This window comes from Erpetoichthys calabaricus, chromosome 17, assembly GCF_900747795.2.
Source record: "Erpetoichthys calabaricus chromosome 17, fErpCal1.3, whole genome shotgun sequence".
NCBI lineage: Eukaryota > Metazoa > Chordata > Cladistia > Polypteriformes > Polypteridae > Erpetoichthys > Erpetoichthys calabaricus.
Genome location: NC_041410.2, coordinates 26355819 through 26379303, shown reverse-complemented (window position 1 = coordinate 26379303; position 23485 = coordinate 26355819). Strand labels below are relative to the sequence as shown.

At 37.9% G+C, this 23485-nt stretch overlaps 1 protein-coding gene across 1 annotated transcript in view; it reads right to left on the bottom strand.

Annotated features, from left to right (window-relative positions):
- Positions 1 to 17494, bottom strand: part of LOC114667970 (NF-kappa-B inhibitor delta) — a 36690-nt gene extending 19196 nt beyond the window's left edge. Inside the window, exons 1-4 of the mRNA XM_028823531.2 lie at positions 17454 to 17494; positions 16140 to 16252; positions 5857 to 5887; positions 3006 to 3268 (exon numbers count right to left, since the gene is read on the bottom strand). Of these exons, the coding sequence (XP_028679364.2) occupies positions 3006 to 3268; positions 5857 to 5887; positions 16140 to 16252; positions 17454 to 17475 (429 nt within the window). The 5' untranslated portion in view covers positions 17476 to 17494. The remainder of the gene's footprint in view (positions 1 to 3005; positions 3269 to 5856; positions 5888 to 16139; positions 16253 to 17453) is intronic.
- Between the last annotated feature and the right edge of the window lie 5991 nt (positions 17495 to 23485).

The window sequence follows — 23485 nt, the reverse complement described above, 5'->3', positions numbered from 1 at the left end:
CGAGGGACAGTCACTAGTCATCGATTTCACCTCTTTCTTGCTTTGTTTCAGTCATTGTTGAGGTGATATTAGACATTATTGCTCTTGAGAAGTTAATTTTTGCTACATACATGTTTACAAACCAATATTAACGACTTGCCAAAACAACAATTTAACAAATCATTTTTCAATATTGAGCTCTGTTTTATTAATTAGAATACTTCATTGTATTTTAACATGATATTTATTATTGCTATAGAGAGAGTAGAGACAAGACTATATGGAGTTTATGAGTTCTCACTGTATCTATGTGGGGTTTTCAACTTTTTCTCCTTTTGTTATTTTGAATTGTCCAGGCATGAGCGAGTCTGAGGGTGTGCACGAGAGTGCACTATGACAAACGGTCTCCTTCTGTCTTGCCAGTGCTGCCAGCACAGGCTCTGACCTCCCACTCCCTTGTAAGTGAACAAAATGAACAAACAGGCATCCTTCTATAAACTTGCATATTCAATTCAGTTCTAAACATACACTCATTTTCTGAATGGATTTACTTCATTATAGAGTTTGAGGAACCATAAAACATTAGTGCCAACTACCCTTCCCACACTTTCACCATGCTGCCATATAGATGATGCAGTATGTTAAAATTCTAGCATGGCGTGGTGGCATGCACGTAACTGCAGCTGCCTCAAAAATCCAATGTCCAGGATTTGAACCCCAGTGCTGGTTGCTGTCTGTATGGATGTTCTTCTCATGTCATTATGGATTTTACTCTGGATACTCTGGTTTTCCTTCCATACTCCCAAAACCAGGATGGTCAAATTAAAATTTAAAACTGGCACTAGTGTGAATGTGTATGTATGTATGCCCAATAACCGACTAGTGTTCGCTTTCTAAGGTTGGTTTACTGCCATAGTGGTGGTGGAATAAGGTCCACTGCAGTTGGAATAGGTTCAGGCCCCTCGCTACCCTGAATTGGTTTAAAAGTGTTTGTTTATGTATGTATATAAAATGCATAGATAAAAATGTTTCATACTGTATGTATAAATAGGTGGAGTCCATTTATACTTAGGAGTAAATTAAATCCAGACATCTGTGAGGGGAATTTTTGGGAGACTCCATTTAACAATTCATATTCTAGACCTGCTTATTACATTACAGGGTTGTCATTAGCTCAGACTTTCCCAATAACATCAAGGGCCCTGTCTCTCAAACCAAACCAGTCAAGAACTATGTTTTAACCAAAGCATCATATCATCTGGATGATAAAGAAGACAAGAGTATCTGGAGAAAGCAAACACAGGAAACCAATGCAAACAAAGAACCAAACCTGAAACTATGAGGGCAAATCCTAAAAGATGTGCCACAGTGCTGGTCTCTAAACATCCTTTGTTTTTAGTCTTAAATTAATACATTTAGAAAAGTAGAAAAGATCACAGATGGCAATAAGAAATAAGGATGAGAAGTAAGACAATGAAAGTGTGTCATCGTATCAGCTGTTACATTTTTTTAATTAATCCAAATCACCAAGAAGAGAGCAACAAGTTACGTAATAAATGAGGCACGAAAACACTTATTGTGTGATACTTAAAAGCATGTAATGCAGTATGTAGCACCATTTCTAACGTGTAATTACAAAACATGTAAACCCTACATAACCCTACATAAAATTTAATGTAATAACAATGAAAGGTCTCAGATCAATTTATATATAGTTGAAATAATTCAAAACTGCATGAAGACCACACAGTTTTTGTTTGAAGGAGGTGTCACACACGTGTGTTTTGGAAACAACTAAAGGGCTTGAATACATGTGATTCCATGCCAGACCAGGGGGTGGCGAAATGCACTAATTTTCCCTCTCAATCTTTTGCAGACCATTCTAGGGAAATCCCGCCCAGCTCTGGGGCAGCCAATGACGTCCCTTCCAGTTCTGGTGCTGATAACATCACTTCCTTCGCTGGCCTTTAAAGCCTCCATATTGCCTGAAGAGAATCAGTTCTGTTTTGGACTCAGTTGAATGAACATGTCTTTGCTCAAGAATCAGTTTTGCAGCCGGGAACAATTATACGGGTGGCTGGCCCAAACCTTTGCAATGTCTTATGGTCATTTCTGTGACAGAGGTTTCTACATTTCTTGAACTTCTTTAAAAGATACATTTCTCCTTGGGACAAATAAACTAATATTCGTGAATCCATCCATCCATCTGTTATGTAGTATGTTATCTATCTATCTATCTATCTATCTATCTATCTATCTATCTATCTATCTATCTATCTATCTATCTATCTATCTATCTATCTATCTATCTATCTATCTATCTATCTATCTATCTATCTATCTATCTATCTATCTTATACAGTATGTGATGAAACCACTAAGCGCTACTTTATACCAAACAAAATCTAAATGAAGAAAACATCTCTGAAACTCCCTCAGTCCATTTTTGAGGGTATGTTTTCTTAGAATAAGATATACAGAATAAAATGAAAAAATGTTCATACTGTACATAACCTTAGTTCTTTATTCTCAAAGCTTACTCAAAATTATTAATTAATCAATCAATCAATCACCTGACTAACCAACCAATCACCCAATCTACCATACAATTCAAAATTGACCTCATGCCAGTTTTAGGAATTTGGTCTTCAGTGAACAGCTCACTTATACTGCTATGGCTAATTTACTTTAAGCATAACTAAGGCTACTAATAATTCAGGATATTCTTCAAGCCACTTGCACCAAGCTACTATTTTATTTGCCTCTGTGTGTTCTTCACATTTTAAGCTACACACCATTATCCAAATAAAATAAAGATTCTTGCTAATGTCTTTCGTTTCGCACATTTCAAATGTATAGTACTGTACTAGTGTGATGTACTTGAGAGTTAATCTACTTTAGCTCTTGTAAATGTGCAATGGCTGTTTATTAAAGCTGAATATTATTTGTCTGCCTCTACATTTTAAATGCAATATTGATGACATGTTGACTCAAAGTCAGCAAAAATATTTCATGCCAGAACTTACAAAATTACTGTGCATTGACACCATTCCGGTATACGTCTCTTCAGTTGATGTGTGGGCATAGCTGCTGGTCATTGGCACACTGCAGTCTGAAACGCCGCTGAAGTCGGCATGGCAAAGGCTAGAGAAATACTCCTCAGTTGATGGGAAGAAGAACTCCTGCTGGGATGGAGGTGACTGCTGGGTAATTGGGCTCTGCCAGCTACTGTATGCCGCTTGTGGGAGTGGACCTGTGGCACCCATGCTCTCGGGAAGGGAACTGAGATCTGAAACCAACCAATAAAAGAAGTGCATTAATATATGACAACACAGCACAAGGATAACCATTTGTTTAATTGCGCCCATAACCTTTTACATATTCAATCAAACAATACTTTTTCCACAGGGAATTTCAATGAACATCTGTCTTCTTCAACAATTTGTTTTCATTATTTGAAAATAACTATTATGATAAAACCCACGACCCTACTCTGGATTAAACAGACTTAGAAAATGGTATGGCACTATGATATCAGAGTCTTGTGTAGCAGAACTCATATATGTATAAATATTTTGGAAACAATGTAACAAATAAATATGCAAATAAATAAATGTATTGTGAAATGTGACAATAAATAATTAAAAATATAATGATGTGTGATCATGAGGAGGCAACAAAAGGATATGATCAAAGTGGAGCATATGATATTATTTATCTTGATTTTTAGAAAGCATTTGATAAGGTGCCACATGAGAGGCTGGGCATCAAACTAAAAGATGTGGGAGTTCAGGGTGATGTTTTTAAATGGGTGCAGAATTGGCTCAGACACAGGAAGCAGAGGGTGATGGTGTGAGGAACCTCATCAGAATTGGTCGATGTTAAGAGTGGTGTTCCACAGGGGTCAGTGCTAGGGCCGCTGCTATTTTTAATATATATAAATAATTTAGATAGGAATATAAGTAACAAGCTGGTTAAGTTTGCAGATGATACCAAGATAGGTGGATTAGCAGATAATTTGGAATCCGTTATATCATTACATAAGGACTTGGATAGCATACAGGCTTGGGCAAATTTGTGGCAGATGAAATTTAATGTCAGTAAATGTAAAGTATTACACATAGGAAGTAAAAATGTTAGGTTTGAATACACAATGGGCAGTCGCAAAATCAAAAGTACTCTCTTATGAGAAGGATTTAGGAGTCATAGTGGACTCTAAGCTATCGACTTCCAGACAGTGTTCAGAAGCCATTAAGAAGGCTAACAGAATGTTAGGTTATATAGCGCCCTGATGTGTGGAGTACATGTTCAAGGAGGTTCTGCTCAACCTTTGTAATGCACTGGTGAGACCTCATCTGAAGTACTATGTGCAGTTTTGGTCTTCAGGCTACAAAAAGGACATAGCAGCACTAGAAAAGGTCCAGAGAAGAGTAACTAGGCTGATGCCAGGGCTACAGGGGATGAGTTATGAGGAAAGATTAAAAGAGCTGAGCCTATACAGTTTAAACAAAAGAAGATTAAGAGGTCACATGATTGAAGTGTTTAAAATTATGAAGGGAATTAGTCCAGTGGATCGGGACTGTTATTTTAAAATGAGTTCATCAGGAACATGTGGACACAGTTGGAATCTTGTTGAGGGTAAATTTCGCACAAACATTAGGAAGTTTTTCTTTACACAAAGAACGATAGACACTTGGAATAAGCTACCAAGTAGTGTGGTAGACAGTAAGACGTTGGGGACTTTCAAAACTCGACTTGATGTTTTTTTAGAATAATTAAATGGATAGGACTGGTGAGCTTTACTGGGCTGAATAGCCTGTTCTTGTCTAGATTGTTCTCACGTTCTAATGCATCATGAAATGCATTTTTGTTGCTTATTCCATTATGGATTTTTAAAACGATTTCCTCATTTATGTATTTTTAAAATTATTTCCTCATTTATGCATTTCAGTGACACTGCACACAACCTGAAATATGTATAGAAATGAAAATTGTCAATTTTACCTGACAAAGCTTTTGATTGGTGAATTGTCAGTAGAGTGCACGTAAATCTTTGGCCACACATTTATAGGTGGACACCACTTGTCAGATGCAGACTCCTGAGGGGATGATGAATTGTGGGCTTCTTGAATTAAAATTGCTACTTCGTGCAGTAATTCTGTCCATCTTTTTCTTGCACTCGTGTCTCCATGGGCGAGCACAGTCACAACTTTAAACATGCGCTTTGCTTGCCTTGGGAATGCTGAGGCTCATCAGCATGTTTCAAGTTGTGACTTTAAGGAGAAGGGTCAAGCTGCAGACCTCTGGAGCTCTGAGATTCAAGAACTCTATTACCTTCACCAATCCTAGCACAGTAGTCGCTAAATCCCACCCCCTCATTTCTGACGAGCGAAAATTCAGTTTTGTCTGAAATATTCTGCCAAACACATGCTTCTGCCTTTTATTAAATTTTCATATCCAAATACTATGAACCTGTTTCAATCACTTTAAAAGTGGCATGGTAAATGGTAATGTCATAACTACTTACTGGGGTAGTTTCACCCACTCAGTATTTTACAGTAATAAAATGTCCTCAGACTATAAAATGTATTTTATAGTAATAAAGTGGATGTCATGAAAGCATTTCATTACAATTCATTTGAGTTGGCCGATTCACTGTCATGCATTAGATGACCTGTGATTTCCCACAGTATAAGTAGCACGACAGTCTGATTCAATTTAACCTCATCAACTATTTAGAGAGCACACATACAAGTTAGGGCGCCTCCTGTATTTGAAGCCTTCTAATCATTTCTTTACTTAGACATGAGTATAGATTCTTAAAGAAATGCTTTCAATTTCTGTTTATATTTTAAAATTTATTATGTAAAATATTACCTGATTGGGCAGCTTGGACTGGTGTTGGTGCCTACAGGAAGAAAGAAGAAACCATTCATTAGTCCCACAATCCTTCCTAATTTCTAAGTGCAGAACTGGCATGTATTTATCAGACATTCAAATACCAAAAAACGAGGGGGGTGACAGCTGATTAAGGAAACCCTGAGCAAAGCTTTGGAGGATGCCTCTTAGTCATAACCTCCATAACACAAACATGTGTTTCTTTATTCTGCTTCACTCTTGCAAGCGTTAAAGCTGTGGAGTGGATGACCGGAATCAGCTGTGGTTACAACACAGGAAACAGACTTTGCAGTTGATCTGGAACTCAGAAAATGCAGCTAAAGAAAACTATTAGGCGCCTTGACAGATGGGGTCGATGGAGCTCTATAATAATACAAGGTCAGAAAATTCAGACCAGTGGTCCCCAAACTTGGTTCTGGAGACCCACTGTGGTTGCAGCTTTTGGTTGCAATCAAACTTCTACTTTTTAATTGGGCTCCAAGCCTAATAACAATGAGCTGCTATTTCCTTTTTTCAGTGTTTCGGGGTCAAAATAGACATTACAAAACTAAATGGTAAATGTTTATTGACATGTTCTAAGCAGTTATATGGGTCCAATGTTTTTTTGTTGTTTTATGTTTTAACAATATTTTCATCCTCCTTTTCATTCTTCTTTCCTTTGTGCTCTTATTCAATGTATCTTTTACTAATAAGTGGGTCTGCCGCCAAAGTTCTTGCAGCCTTTCATCATTCAGTATTGTTTGCCCCGGGTGTCTGCTCTGTTTATTTTTAATTGTCATTATTAGGATACAATGAAGTCAGCAAACTGCACAGAAAAAGGGCAAAATTATAGTAAAACAACAAAATGGAGTTAAGCATTTAAAGCTATAGCAAAAACAGAAATATTTCTAAATCTCGTATAAATGTAAAAAAGTCATACTGCTGTGCTTTTCTGAATAAAGAGGAAAAAAAAGACCAGCTAATTAAATGAAATCAGCTACTATCAATTATTATAACTAATTCTGAACCTGGTTGGAACAAAAACCTGCAGCCACAGTGGGTCCCCAAGACCAAATTTGGGAACAATATCCATGCGATATAAAAAGCTGGTGTCAGGTTCAAATACAGTACATTAGTAGAATTGGGACTGGCAATGTATGCCACTCAGCATTGTGCTGAGATGTGGCGGGCAGTGCGGCTCATTGGCTCAAAACCACAAACTCAATCACCAATCCCATATTACTGTGCAAGTCACTTAAGTGTTGTTCAAACTGTGACACTGCTGCATTTATTCCATGCAAGGTCAGGGGTGACTCAAGTTCAGTCCTGGACTGCTAGGGTGGCACCAGTTTTAAAAATCAACGGGTCAATCTTACATCTAAATGTTCCACTTGTTTAATTAGCTAGCCTTCTTGGCTTATTTTGCATTCTGATAAATAGATCAGTATAATATTTCTATTTAAATGAAATTTGGAAATTTCTGTTTTTTGCAATAGCCTTAAATGTTGAACTTTTTTTCCCATATTCTTCCTAATTCATCTTTTTAAGTCTTATTTTATTATTTAATTGTATCCAAATACTGACAATAAGGGATGACCGGTGTGGGCACAGCTGGAAATGACACACAATGCCAAAAGGAAGCAGCTACTTTGGTGCCATTCACTTCTGTCCTGTTTAGTGGAAAAGGCTTAAATATCCAAAACATTAAAAGAAGCAAAATATTAAAAGGGAAGAAATAATAAGCCCAGTGTAACACACAGCAATGCTTGAAATATTTCAACAAAAGCTGGACTAAAAAAAGAAGGCAGTAACAGGGAATTAACAGCGCGTTAAATGACGACAGAAGTCCATTTCAAAGCACAACCTGGCTGGGATGGACATTTACGGTTTTGGCTGGTGTCTACTGCAGGGTCTGCCAAGGGGCCGTAGTGGCTGCAGGTTTTTTGTTCTTAACGAGAAGACAATTATTGATGTGAAAGCACTTAAGAGAATTGCATGAGCAAAACATTTAAGTCGTCTCACTAGTTAAGATTCCCCACCCATAATTGCTTATTTTTGACTTAAACAGCTGCATTCACATTTTTTACTGTTCCTTATTAGCAATAAGATGCAGATGATAAAGGAACCAGCAGTTCTCTATTATAACTTGTTTCCATTGACACCTGTGTGTATTCACCATGAACTAGCTGGTTAAAAATATATATCTGGGATTATTCTGAAGAGAAAAAAAGTGAAAGATTAAAAATTACTAGTGATACGCAGACAAGGCTTCTTCCTGGTTGTGCCGGAAAAAGATCCAAAGCTTTGAAAATCTGCTGGGTAACAGAAATTATAGCTGAGATGAGCTCGACACAGCCAAAGTTCTTCCTCAACCTTGTCTTTTGTCGATCGCACAGGTGCACTCAAACACTAAGACCCCAAGAGCACCCTGGGTCTTCAGTTTGATCCTATGATAATCCTGTTGTCATTGGTCCTAAAGATGCCATTTGTTGTCATTATAAATATTGTACGTGTAGTAACTGCACCAGTGCTCACCTGAGCTGAGTGCGAATAGACGTTCGCTCTTTACATTGCTCTTATGGGTAGCTCATTATTCTTAGAAGGACCACTTACTGCTGCCGCACGAGCTGGAATTCATTTGAGACTCTGGTAGGCTTGCTGTTTTTCTAGGCTCCCCTAAAGCTGGCACTAAAGCTGCTCATTTGTATAATGGAATGCCAACTAATAGTGATAGCGACTCCTGCCCAAGCTGATGTAACTCATTAGTGCTATTAAGATTACAAAAATCCACCAGTGCTCAGAGCTGGCAAGTACTGGTGAGATGTGACAATACATTATAAGTCATCAATGATTCATAATTATTTATCACGTAAGTGGGATTTTTGCTATAAGGAAATGTGAATGATTAATATTTTTTATATTAGTACTTGGGGAATAGTTGCTCTAAGGGGTAAAGAGTATAATAACAGAGTTTAGGGAATGTGCTTGTGAAAATGGGCACACATAAGAAAGTTCAGGGAATGCATCTACAGTAAGCTAGATTATTAATGACATTGTAATAGTTACACTACCGAAGAATGGTATAGCATGATCTTTACTTTATTGCCAGCTCCACACTTCTGGATACCAAATTTAATTCAACATCTTCTTTATACGAGATACGAGTGGTAGTTTCACATTCCCTTTCATGCATGTGGACAGCACAAAGCTTTGAAACAACCAGACTGCTCCCAGTGCTTCAGTGACATTTGACGCTCTGGACTTCATCGCTCACATCGTTGTAAAGCTCCAATACAAGGTTCAGTCCACTGCTTTGAAACAGTGTGCTTCATTAAACTGATAAAAGCTTCATAGACTTGGTGTCAAACATCTCAACCCTAAAAACGACTCATCTGTTTCAGGTTACAAATCATTTGGACAATATCCTTGAAGAAGACAAAAGCTACAATATACAGAAAGAATGACCTGACATGGCAGAGTTAAAACACTAACAAGCCATATATTTAAATAAGGTCTGTTTTTGGAAAGGATTGGTTTCTAATTAAGTGATGGGTTGGATTAAAAGCCTACAGCCGGTGAAGCTTTCCAGGAGTGACTTTGCAGACCCCGTGTCTACAGGACTGAATTTGAGAGCCACAAGACTTTCCTTCCTAATTACATGAAAGTATTTAGAGGAAAGATACTGGGTATATTGGGAGAAGGATGCTAAGGATAGAGCTGCCAGGGAAGAGAAAAAGAGGAAGGCCTAAACAAAGGTTTATGGATGTGGTGAGAGAGGACATGCAGGTGATGGGTGTAACAGAGCAAGATGCAAAGGACAGAAAGATATGGAAGAAGATGATCCGCTGTGGCAACCCCTAATGGGAGAGGCTGAAAGAAGAAGAAGAAGATGGCTCACTTTAGCATTCAGTGCCAACTACACTTGTGTCTGTGCTGCTTGTTAGAATGTGAATGCAATTAAGTAAGCAAACTCCACAGGAAAGGTTCATTAAAAAGAAAGTCAAACATTCAAATATTTGGCAAAAAATAGGAATGTCTGTTGTTCTTGTAAAAATAAATATCACACACTTTTTTAAATCCAAAATTACAGAATGAAAAAAGCCTAGCCACTCAAACAATGAGATCCATTAGATGCAAGCTTGACCCAAGGATTTGTAAAACTGTTTGGAATAAAAACTTGCAGCCAGAGAGATGACCCAGAGCTGAACTTGAGGGCTACAGCATTGTGTAATTATGTACAATCAACTCACTTTGAGATGAAACTGAAGATGAAGATAGAAATACTGAGGACAATGATCGAATAAAAACAAAATGACATTAAAAAGAAACTAGGGAAGTACCAGCCAAGGGGTCACATGTAACATCTTGGAGTAAAAATATAGTCCTAATTACTTTATAATACTGAAAAAAATACTCTCAATATGGCCATACTTAAAGAAATGCAAAGAATATCTACGTATGAAGTCATGTTGGAAAGTCAAGTTTTGAGATCTCCTAAATGGAGATCAGGAGGCAAAAGTAAACAAGAAGAATGAGGGCCAACACTCCATTGCGATAAAAACGTTGATAAGATCTCGAAGTATAAGGACATATAAACAAATCTTTTCCAAGGTTGACATAGGAGTCGAAAGTGTACAGAACAAAATACTGTATACTCTGTATGAAATGTAAACATAAAGTTTCCATATAGGCACTTTTCACCACAAGTCAGTTTATTGACATTTAATTTTGGCCTTGTCCCAAACCCTGGGAAGCAGACAGGATGGCCTGATTTCCAAGAAATACTACAGTGTGACCTATCAACAAAGGACTAGTCCCACATGTGATGGTTAGTGTGCCTTTCAAACAAGAAATCGGGGTTTTACTCCCACCCTTTAAAATTAAACTTTCTTTTAAATCAAAAACGTTTTGTGTCATAGCCCCAAGTCACTCTGGGTGTGACTGTATTGTCTCCAATGCGTTTTTTTATTGCAATTTCTATTAACAAGTTTCATTTCCCACCATTACATTTCCCAACCATCACAATCTGCCTGGCACTGTTCTTTATTGTTTTTTGTGTCATAATTTGTCTAGCAACTTAAATTTTCCTGATTATCCATTTGTCTTTTAAAAAATTTTTAAACATCATTTGCAGGTTTTTGGAACAAGAAAACCATTTGTTATATTTATATCAAAAAGTCAAAGTTAACGAGCCATAACAGTGAAGATGTAAAATAAATAAGAAAATCTAAGGATATGAACCAAGAGTCGAAGTCAGGAAACCATATGGAATCTTGTGGTAAGAATGCGGACACATTACTGGGGCCAAATCAAGCAAACATTAATCATAGTCAAGGAAAACAGAAGAATTTTTTGTAACTGGAAAATTCTAACAGGAGTGATTTTTTATTGTTACTAGGGGGCTCTGCCCCCTGCTCACTTCGCTCGCCAACTCCCGGAGGCACCCCTCTGTTAAAGAAAACAAGGGGGCTCCGCCCCCTGCTCGCTTTGCTCGCCTACCCCCGGCGCTGGGTATCCTGAAATACATTAGTCGACCCAAGCAGCACATTATTCCTAACTTCACTCCGCAGTAGTGCCACTCACAATATGGCGCTGACGCCTGCGCCTTTCGTACTTTATGGACCCGTGGGGCCTCCGTAGCCTCTACCGTTTGAATCTGAGCTGCAGCACAGAGTCCTCTTTTTTGTGTGGCTGTGGGTAGTCATTAGCTATGGGTGCGTTGTTGCTTCATTTCTCATTCACGTCAGTTGAGCTCTTTCGTTTTTGGGCCGTGACTCCTTCGTGCGCAGTGGATACAACTTCGGTTTATGAGATGCGCCTGCGCAGTACGTCTCATGGTCCCATCGCCGTGTACCTGCGTCCATGCCATCCGGTTTACCATTCTCGGTTAGTAATATGGATGACTGTATTTAAAGGGGTGGTATACAGTGAAATCCGTGGGGTGCGGGAGGAAGACGGTTTGGTCCTTAGTTAAATCAGATAATCAGTTGCTTGAGTATTTCACTACAACTGTCTATTTTAATTACCAATGAATAATAAAGCCTAGTAAAAAGTAAAAGTAAAAAAGAAGAAGTAAAAAAGTAAAACATAAAAAAAGTAAATAAAAAATTAAATTACATTAATGTCTCATCAAAAACAATATTATGAAAACCGTCAGGAGGGGTAGTTGTTATTTAACCAAACATCAGATTAGGAAAGAGGCATGATGTAAGCTACTTTGACCATGGTGTGATCGCTAGTGCCAGTCACTGTAGTTTCAGCATCTCACAATCAGCTGATGTCCTGGGACTTTCAGGAAGTACAGAACGTACAGTGAATTATGCAATAACAAAAAATACCAATGAGAATGACCAGACTCATTCAAGCTATAAGAAAGGCGACAAATACTCAAATAACATGCTCTTTGCAATACTGCTGTGCAATTGGGCATTTCAGAAGGCACACTGAATTGGATGGGAGAGAGCAGCAGAAGGTTCCACTCCTGTCATCTTAGAATATGAAGATGAGACAACAGGAAGAAAAGTAATGACCATAAATGGCCAAATGAATATTTAGAATATCTGATCTAACAAAACTAAACTTCTGCTGCAAAATTAGATGTCAGAATCAAAATCTGATTTAAAGAACATAAAATCATGGATCTGTCCTGCCTTCTGTCAATGGTACTAGCTATGGTGGCAGCGTAATGGCATCTGAAGTACATTCTTGGTACCTATTTGGACTAAATGAGCATCATCAACACTCTTCTGTGCATCTAAGCATGGCTGACATCTTTTTATGGCCATAGTTTACTCTTTCTGAAAAAGCTATTTCATGAAAGATAATGCACAGTGTCTCAAAGCATACATCACCTCAGGGTGCTCCACAAACATGTCAGTGACTTCAGTCATCTGCAATGGCCTGTTCAGTTTCCAGGTGTTTAGTCCGACAGAGCTCTTTTGGAATGAGGTGAAACTGAAGTTTTACAGCATAGTTGTGTGCACAACAAATCTGCAGACACTTAGTGATGCTTTCGAGAATGCATCGACCAAAATCCACAATGAATGATTTGAGCATATTATTAAATCATACCTTGAAGATTCAGGAAGTTCTGGATATGAACAAGAGTCCACAACAAGTATACTTGATAAAGGGGCTGCTAAGTGTACACATCCACATAGTACCATTATTTCTCATAAACTGCTGCAATTTATTGATGTGAAAATGAACAGGCAAAGTCATGACATTTTTTAGGAATCAACCTTCCACACTTCTTCATTAAATGTATGTTTTTTTTATAGATTACTTGCATATGATGCACTGTGAATATACAAAACTTTGTGCGTGCTTTATTTTTTACAATGTGTGAACACAAGTGACCACCTAGAGTCAAAAGCCTAAAGGACATCACCATTGCGCCATCATTACACACTTTAAACTCAGAAATGTCTCTAAACAAACCTAATGTGAACTGCACCTAACTCCTCAATGTGTGTCGGTCAAAATAAAAACCAGGTTTTGTGTTTGAAATGAGTAAAAGTACCATAAATTGTATTTGTTCATCATTAAGCTCAGAAAGGAGAAGGCTTTTAATAAAGTGTTCTAAATTTACAAAGGGCAAAAAGCTTTCACATTTTTGTTTTGTTGTTCCACAATTTTGAACACCACATGCATTATTGGATTTTCCTTTCTATGTAGGGTACCTTGTTTACAACCTATACTGTACAAAACATCCTAAATATAATCTGTTATGAAATTTAGGATTATTAATACTCCAGATTAAGATGGTCAATCAGTATAAAAGAAGTTTGGAATTTCAAATCTGATGTCCTAGGACAGGGGTAAGCAATGTCGGTCCTGGAGAGCTGTAGTGGCTACAGGTTTTCATTCCAACCCAACTGCTTAATTATAAACCAATCCTTTCCAATCTCAGACCTTATTTGTTAGTCTGCACGTAAGGTTCTTGTATCGTAGATTTTTTTCTTTCCAAGGATATCATCAAAATGATTTGAAGCTTAAAACTAGGAGAGACATCCCCACCCACAATTACAGCAGCGCAGGTGAGCAGAGAGCTGAGGAGACTTCATGCCAGCAAAGCAGTGGGTCCAGATGAAGTATCGGAACGACTGCTGAAGGCCTGTGCGCTGGAGCTGGTGAGTCCTCTACAGCGCATCTTCAACCTCAGCCTGGAACAGGGGAGAGTCCCGAGGTTTCGGAAAACATCTTGTATCACCCCAGTGCCAAAGGTATCACGTCCTAGTGAGCTGAATGACTTCCGGCCTGTCACTCTGACGTCACATGTGATGAAGACCATGAAGCGGCTGCTGCTTCACCACCTGAGGCCACAGGTACGCCACGCTCTCGACCCTCTGCAGTTTGCATACCAGGAGAAGGTGGGAGCGGAGGATACCATCATCTATATGCTACACCGATCCCTCTCCCACTTGGACAAAGTCAGTGGTGTTGTAAGAATTATGTTTCTGGACTTCTCTAGCACCTTCAACACCATTCAACTTCTGCTCCTTAGGGACAAGCTGACAGAGATGGGAGTAGATTCATACCAGGTGGCATGGATTGTGGACAATTTTACAAACAGACCTCAGTATGTGCGTCTCGGGAACTGCAGGTCTGACATTGTGGTCAGCAACACAGGAGCGCCGCAGGGGACTGTACTTTCTCCGGTCCTGTTCAGCCTATATACATCGGACTTCCAATACAACTCGGAGTCCTGCCAAGTGCAAAAGTTCGCTGACGACACTGCTATCATGGGCTGCATCAGGAGTGGGCAGGAGGAGGAGTATAGGAACCTCATCAAGGATTTTGTTAAATGGTGTGACTCACACCACCTACACTTGAACACCAGCAAAACCAAGGAGCTGGTGGTGGATTTTAGGAGGCCTAAACCCCTCCTGGACCCCGTGATCATCAGAGGTGACTGTGTGCAGATGGTGCAGACCTATAAATACCTGGGAGTGCAGCTGGATGATAAATTGGACTGGACTGCCAATACTGATGCTCTGTGCAAGAGAGGACAGAGCTGGCTATAATTCCTTAGAATACTGGCGTCCTTCAACATCTGCAATAAGATGCTGCAGATGTTCTATCAGACAGTTGTGGCGAGTGCCCTCTTCTATGCCGTGGTGTGCTGGGGAGGCAGCATTAAGAAGAAGGATGCCTCACACCTGGACAAACTGGTGAAGAAAGCAGGCTCTATTGTAGGCATGGAGCTGGACAGTTTGACATCCATGGCAGAGCGACGGGCGCTAAGCAGGCTCCTATCAATTATGGAGAATCCACTACATCCATTAAACAGTGTCATCTCCAGACAGAGGAGCAGCTTCAGCGACAGACTGCTGTCACTGTCCTGCTCCACTGACAGACTGAGGAGATCGTTCCTCCCCCAAACTACGCGACTCTTCAATTCCACCAGGGGGGGGGGTTGGGGTAAACGTTAACATTATTTAAAGTTATTGTCTGTTTTTACCTGCATTTTTATTACTCTTTAATTTAATATTGTTTTTGTATCAGTATGCTGCTGCTGGAGTATGTGAATTTCCCCTTGGGATTAATAAAGTATCTATCTATCTATCTATCTATCTATCTATCTATCTATCTATCTATCTATCTATCTATCTATCTATCTATCTATCTATCTATCTATCTATCTATCTATCTATCTATCTATCTATCTATCTATCTAAAACGCATAATTTTCAGTCTGTCACATTTTCTATTAAGTGTTTTAATAAATCAAACAGTGCATGATGAACACACAGAGATGTAAATCGAAACAAGCTAGATGGTGAACTGCTGACTGCTTTGTCATTTACATCTTATCGCTAATAAGGAGCCATTAAAACAGTGAATGCAGCTTTTTACGATTGAAATAAGCAATTAACGGTGGGGAAACTTAGCAAGTGAGACCAATAAAATGAAGCATCAAAATTTCACTTAAACAATAAGCGCTTCATCAGTAGTAATTGAGTTTTCATTAAGAAACTGGGTTGGAACAAAAACCTGCAGCCACTGCAGCTCTTCAGGACTGACACTGCCCACCCCTGTCCTAGGAGAAGGGTGTGATAAATGGTCAGCGTGTCACTATTGAAAGTTCACTAACATAAAGTTTTCATTACAACCGCCTCCTGCTCCTTTTTACGTGACAGTTCCTCACTAATCATAAAGTATAACTAAATGATTTGGATCTGGAACACAACACTCTTTATTGTTAGGTAATCAAGAAAGACTACAATGCAAATATAACATTTTGGTGTGTACTTTCAGACAGATCCCATAAAATCACTCACCGAAGGGCCAGCAGTGGGTGACACAGCGCCAGCTGAAGAGGTCTCTCGTTTTCGTTTTTGTTCCAACAGCTTCTTCACAGTAGGAGGGGGGAAACACAACTTCTCTTTCGGTGCTGTAGAAAGACAGTTGTGATAAAAAGTTCAAAGTCAGCCGGTTCAGACTTCCTCTGGCTCTGTACAAAAATCGAAGGGATCTCGATAATCCCAAAGATAACATTATATAATTTCCCCTTGGGATTAATAAAGTATCTATCTATCTATCTATCTATCTATCTATCTATCTATCTATCTATCTATCTATCTATCTATCTATCTATCTATCTATCTATCTATCTATCTATCTATCTATCTATCTATCTATCTATCTATCTATCTATCTATCTATCTATCTATCTATCTATCTATCTATATTTACATTTGATAAATGTGTGTAGCAAAAACTGTACAGAACTAAACATAAATGATTTAAGAATACCATTGCCAGAAACAAATTACAACTTATAAACATAGAATCAATACAAAGAGGTCTATGTATGGTTCATAGCACTGTGAAATGTATAGTTACAAAGACATTTCTAGCATTACTGTCATCTCAGTATGAATCATTAGCATGGAATCACGAACAGCAGCAGTTATAAGTTACCTGAAAGGTTCCTAATACCATAGCTTACTGATTCTCCTAAATGTTGACTTCTCATTACAGCCCTGAATGGAAAATGACAAAACAGCCTAAAAGATAGAACAAATAATCGTGTTTGCTCTCTGAATATTCCCAAGTCATTGCAGCTAATGCTTCAGGAGACTCTTCACACAGTAAAACACAATGCAAGCTTTCTTTCACATTGCTGACATCTTTAATTGACTGGCATAGGGAAAAGTGGAGGTGAAGATTAATGTAAGCCCCTTTGCAGTTCTGAAAGGTCCAAAAATCTTTCAGCAGTACCCACTTCCTGACATTTGAGCCCACGTCTTGAACATTGTGGGTGAAACAAATGTCTGGATGGAAGACAAGACACCATACAGGATTACTGTTCTGTGCTTATGCTCTACATAAAAAAAATGAAACTAAGCCACCAATTCAAACTTTTAATTCTGCATTTAGAAATAAAAAAGTCTTCATTTGTTTATTTAAATGTTTTAATAGCCCTAGAATTAGGGGATTCATATTTGCAAATTAAGCTTTCCTTGAAAGTTATACACTCGTGACGGTGACATTTTATAAAAACTAATCACAGGCTACTATCGATTTTGCCCAAATGTTTTAAACTTATTTGCTAGAGATATTTCTTAAAATGATAAAACATATGTCATTACCTTCGAATAATTTAGTCATCATTTGTTCCAAATGAAACCAAATCTTTAGAGGAAGAAAACAAATATTTTCAATATTCTTCAAAATGCATGGAAGTGAAGAATCTTTATAGGTTTTTAAAAGAGAGAAACATTTACTGCTGTATCACTGTGAGCCACACGACAGCTTGTAGGTTAGACAGGCTTAAATGTCTCTTTATTTCAAGAGAAGGTTGATAACATTGAGCAGCTAAAACAAATTCAGAAAAAATTAATCTAAATCTAGGCAATATAAGAAGGTTTTTAATCTGCAACACTACAACAACAACATTTATTTATATAGCACATTTTCATACAAATGATGTAGCTCAAAGTGCTTTACAGATAAAGAAATAACTGGTACAGTTTGGAAAACAACTATCAGAGCTGTTCAACAAGCAATTTGCAATATTTAGAATAAATGTGTTAAAAAACATATAATCATTAACTATTTAAGGAAAAGAAAAAAAAAACATCCAGCAAAAAAAGGAATATGAGCAGACAGTGACTGAACTCTGAGTTTCTCACCTACTCGGCTCCTTCGCATTCACATACTGTCCGTCTGAGAAGACTGTCAGCTCTTAAAACATTCAACCTGCCTCTGGACAAGCAGCTCTCCGAGGAACTACCTTGAGGTAGATTTTCCTCCAGGTCACTGCCTCCAAATTCTTTAAACTATTTTTGCGCTGCCTTGTTATTTCCATTTCAGACGGCTATCAAAGCCAGAAGTGGAGTTTTCCACATGCCAGACAGAACGGGGCTGAAGTTTTCTCCAAACCTCAACCACCCCACAGAAATATGAAGTTTCCGAGAGAGATTTCTCTCAGATTTGTAAAATAAAAGAAATCAACCCAAGTAAATCATTCCAGATGGAAAAAGGTTGCAGGCACCTTAACTTCTTTAGAAACAAAGACCTTAGAGATGTCTGTTTTTTGTTTTTTTTTTCTGTGACGCTGTTTTACTCTCTTCCTGTCTGCTTTTCAGCTTTTTAAAACGTGACCGCATTTAGTTGTTCCTGCCACAGAAAAATATGATATCTTTGATTAGAAATCCTAAGCCAGTGCTACACACAGGTGTCTGTTGTAAACCAAAATGACACGGGCCTCCCTGCCACAAAATGGTTACTGAGCGTTCAAATGAAACAACTTCGGCTGTTACTTAAAGAAGCATACTCATTAAAATGTTATTTTTATCTTTCAATACAGCACTTTTCTGTTTTCTTTTGTAATCTTATAAAATAATCTTTCATAGATTATTTCAGAAGTGTCCTAGATTGGATGTGTTTCTTGCCCTGGTGGAAATTCCAACACAGTAAACTAATTCCTTTACTTTTTTGGCCACATTTCTTATATATTATTTTTTAGATAAGCATTCTTTTCAACAGATTTTTTTTTACTTAGTTGGAATCGTTCATAAAATACCTTGGTAACCGTATACATTTTGTAGTAAACAACTAAAAATCTAAAGTAAAAACTGTGTTTTGCTTTTAACACAGTCCATAGGACAGTTAAATAGATAATTTTCTATGTGCACTAATACAGTGCTGCAGTGGGCTGGTGCCCTGCCCAGGGTTTATTCCTGTCTTGAGCCCTGTGTTGGCTGGGATTGGCTCCAGCAGACCCCTCGTGGCCCTGTGTTAGGATATAGCGGGTTGGAAAATGACTGGCTGACTAATACAGTGATCTTACCAACAACATCAAGAAATACAAGCAAGATTATTTACAAATATTTAAGGAGTATTAAAAAAGGAATGATTTATTCTCAACAAATGTCCTGCAAAAGGACAAAAATTAGTTCATCTGAACAGGAATATGCATAGCCTACTGACACCAGCATCTATGAAGAACATTGTTAAATCCAGTATATGTCTAAGACTATATTCTGTAATATGTTAAAGGAATAATGCTGCTATTATTTTTTTTTATTTCTCCCCTTGCCTCTACTGGTTTTCACCAGGTATTCCTCTACAGCTTTCTCCCACATACCAAAATGTGCACATTAGTCTGACTCTAAAGTGGACCAAAGGAGTGAATTTGGGTGTGTGTGTGCTCTTTGTTTGTGTGAATTTCCCCTTGGGATTAATAAAGTATCTATCTATCTATCTATCTATCTATCTATCTATCTATCTATCTATCTATCTATCTATCTATCTATCTATCTATCTATCTATCTATCTATCTATCTATCTATCTATCTATCTATGATTCACTTGATTTGATTTGACCAAGTGTCTTTAAAGGCAAGCGTCCAATGCTGCCAAAACTGGCCACAATGAACCAAAATTAGATTAAGTGAAATTGTAGTAGTAGTAATAATAAAAACAATCATCACCATTCATCTATTTATCAAACCTACTGTACATTGTCCATTTCAGACTTGCAGAGTAATTATTCTCATACTAGTAGTACTACCTCTATTATTGCTGTCATTACTATTAAAATATTTAATTTAACCTTCCATTAATTTCTCAACCAACCTATTCCTTTTGAAGTTTGGGCAGCATCAGATGCAAGGCTGGAAACAAACCTGGACTGTGTGCTGGTCCTTTGCAGGGTACACGAACACTTATACACTTTCACAACAGATCTTTTCAGACCCGCCAATGAACCCAATGTGCATGTCTTTGGGATATGAAAGTGATGTATTATCACTAGCCTAAACAAACTTGTTAATGCATACCTTCAGTGAAGTAAACTACAATCACAAGATGTCAGTTTTTGAAACACTACAAAGATACATAAAAACTACTGAATGAGGAACTTCAGGACCCACCACTCTGGAACTCCTGCCCATCTGAGACTGAAGACTCACTCGAGTGTTCACTCATTACAACAGCTTATTACACTGATAGATAGATAGATAGATAGATAGATAGATAGATAGATAGATAGATAGATAGATAGATAGATAGATAGATAGATAGATAGACAGACAGACAGACAGACAGACAGACAGACAGACAGACAGACAGACAGATAGATAGATAGATAGATAGATAGATAGATAGATAGATAGATAGATAGATAGATAGATAGATAGATAGATACTTTGGTTTAAAGAGATCAGTTTAGAAGTATATATTGTATGGACATGTATACACAGGTTTTTAATAAAGCAAGTTTCTGTGTAACCGAGTCACTCACTTTATCCCTTATCGCTTTTGTATGTGTATGTAAACGCACTCATAGTGACACAGTGGCTAATCCTCCTGCCTCACAGCCTTAGGAGAACAGGTTTAAATCCTATCCACGATGCATTATCCCCAAAGCTTATGTGGGTTATTCTTGGTTTTACTCCAATTTCCCAAACATGGGTGTACTCTACACTGTCTGAGTGTGGGGCTTGTGTGGGAGTGGTGGCTCATCCAAGTTTAGCTCCAGTACTGATGGAAAGCTGGAGTAGACAACTCCTATCTAGGTATTTAAAATGATGTTAACAGTGGGATCCTGCCTAGTGCCCACTCCAGCAGTAGCTAGATTTTGCACAGTGCCACAGCCTTGAAATGATTCACCTGATACTGGCATATATTTTTTTTCAAACCTGTTAAAATGTCAATGTGGTTTTTAAGTTGCTGATAATGGCAATCTTAATACTTTCTTCAGTGTTATATAATTTTTTTTTGTTTGTTCTTTATTACTTTAACAAAAACTCTGCTAATACTGAACTTGCATTTTATACTGCAGACTAGGCCTTGCTTATGAAGCATATAGTGAAGCAGAAAACAGCAGGCAGAGCTTTGCTCCGCTACTTCTAGACCTCTGAACCTATTAGCGTAGCTTAAACTGTGGTATAGTTGGAAGAACTCATCCATGATGTCACCCTAATCCGGGAAAACTATTAATGGGTGACGATTCATTGAAAGTGACATCTGTGTTGTCTCATACTTGAAAACTCAGCAAAAGGGGAAGTCAAGGGTCTCTTCCGAAAGGTTTTGTTTTCTGTTTTAAATATTTTCCTTTCAGTGTAAACACCTTGCAGTTGACAGAAACTGTTGGAAACACTTATTTTTGTACTTTGTCAAATATGCAGCAGGGGAATTTCAGTTTTCTGTGTTTTACTTCCTTGTTTATTTGTGTGTTGTTTTTTTTTTTGCTACGCTTATTATAATTTTGATGTGGCTTTTCTCTCTGAGGCTTCCTCCTCACAAACACACACCAAATACTTAATTTTAGTCACCCATGACCACACCTGCTAATGTGAACTAAACATAAAAGTTAGCTGGGAGTGTTAAACAAGGTCTATATATGAAATTAATCACATTTTTATACAGCATTTCATATTGGATTTTGTGAAGGCATTGTCGAAGAAGCTCACATGCAAAGGGGCAAAATTAGGACAATGGTTAAAAGGCACATTTAGGAAAGAAGACAATCCAATTTTCTTCTCATATACTGGCAATACCACACTTCCTGGTAATATTAGTTTATCTACTATATATTATATATATATATATATATATATATATATATATATATATATATATATATATATATATATATATATATATATATATATATATTTAAAAAAAATATTGCACAATATAAGTGGGGCGGATGGAAGCCTAGTAGCTAAATCCATGTGGAGTTTGTGATTTCTTCCTGTTTTAGTGTGAGTTTTGTCCTACAACTCTAAGATATGATTTTAGAGAAACTGGAGACACTAAACAGTCCAAATAGGAAAGAGTGAAGGGCATAGACTGAGATAGTGAGGGGCATGGCCTGTAATGGACTGGCATCCTATTCAGGGATGGCATCTTCTAATGTATGATACTACTGGGTTGAGTCCAGCTCTTCAGGAAAAAATAATGCAAAAAGAACCTTTAGAAGATAAATGGACAGATAGACATTAGAAGCATTAGATTTATTTATAAATCTATAGTAATTATTAACTTTAGAAGGTTAATAGTTCTTGTGTAAATACTGTCCCGCATGCGAGTGTGTGAACCACCTTCCTGGATCTGGTGAGTTAAGCAGTTCCACCTCAGCGTGAGAGGGGACGCTGACACTTAATGGCATCATCTCTTTCCCCAGTAGCATCAAAGGGCCACCAAAGGAGGACACATAACTTTCCTATGCCCCCTTTGGCGCCATCACCCTAAAAACCAGGCCAGTGGGGAGCCAACGGTCAGACCTTGACCGGTTAGAGAGGTGGAGGATAGAGTCTCCAAAGCCCAAGCCACACAAACCACAGAAGAAAGAAGGCTAACCAGAGATTATTTTTTTTTGTTTTGCTTTGCCATCATGAGGCACGTACGTGTCTCATTGAAGATTAAGCACAGTGACCCATCTAGAGCCCCAGCTTTTTGCCTGATTACAACAATTTGTTCACATAGACACACACACAATACATTATTACTTTAAAGAACTTTGTATGTGCATGTGTGGACATACATTATGAGAATAGATAGATAGATAGATAGATAGATAGATAGATAGATAGATAGATAGATAGATAGATAGATAGATAGATAGATAGATAGATAGATAGATAGATAGATAGATAGATAGATAGATAGATAGATAGATAGATAGATAGATAGATAGATAGATGCACACACATAGCTCAACAGTTAAATGATGGACAGATGTTGTTGGTTTCCATGAATGTTAATTAGATTCTATGTTATTTTCTGTGTCTTTTAACACACCCATGTCTTTATGTGTACCAATTCAGTATTAAGTAATCTGAAAGATTTATACCTGCATATTACCTGAGAATTTGTCACAGCGCTCTGTACCTGCACTCAGTGAACAGCAGTGTGCAAAATAAAATGAACTGAATGGAACAGATAAAAGTGAAAGGCACTATATGAGGTTAATAGAAAAACAGATCAACTAACATGTAAGTCGTGGCTTTCTTGTAATGATGAGCATATTACAAAGGCTGATAATACAAAGGCTCTAAGAGAGACAGAGAGATGTTGGGAGAATACACTGATACAGCATGTTGCCGTACCCACCACACACCAGATCACCTCAGGATGTTAGATTAGGACTCGAGCACAGCCATGCAATAGA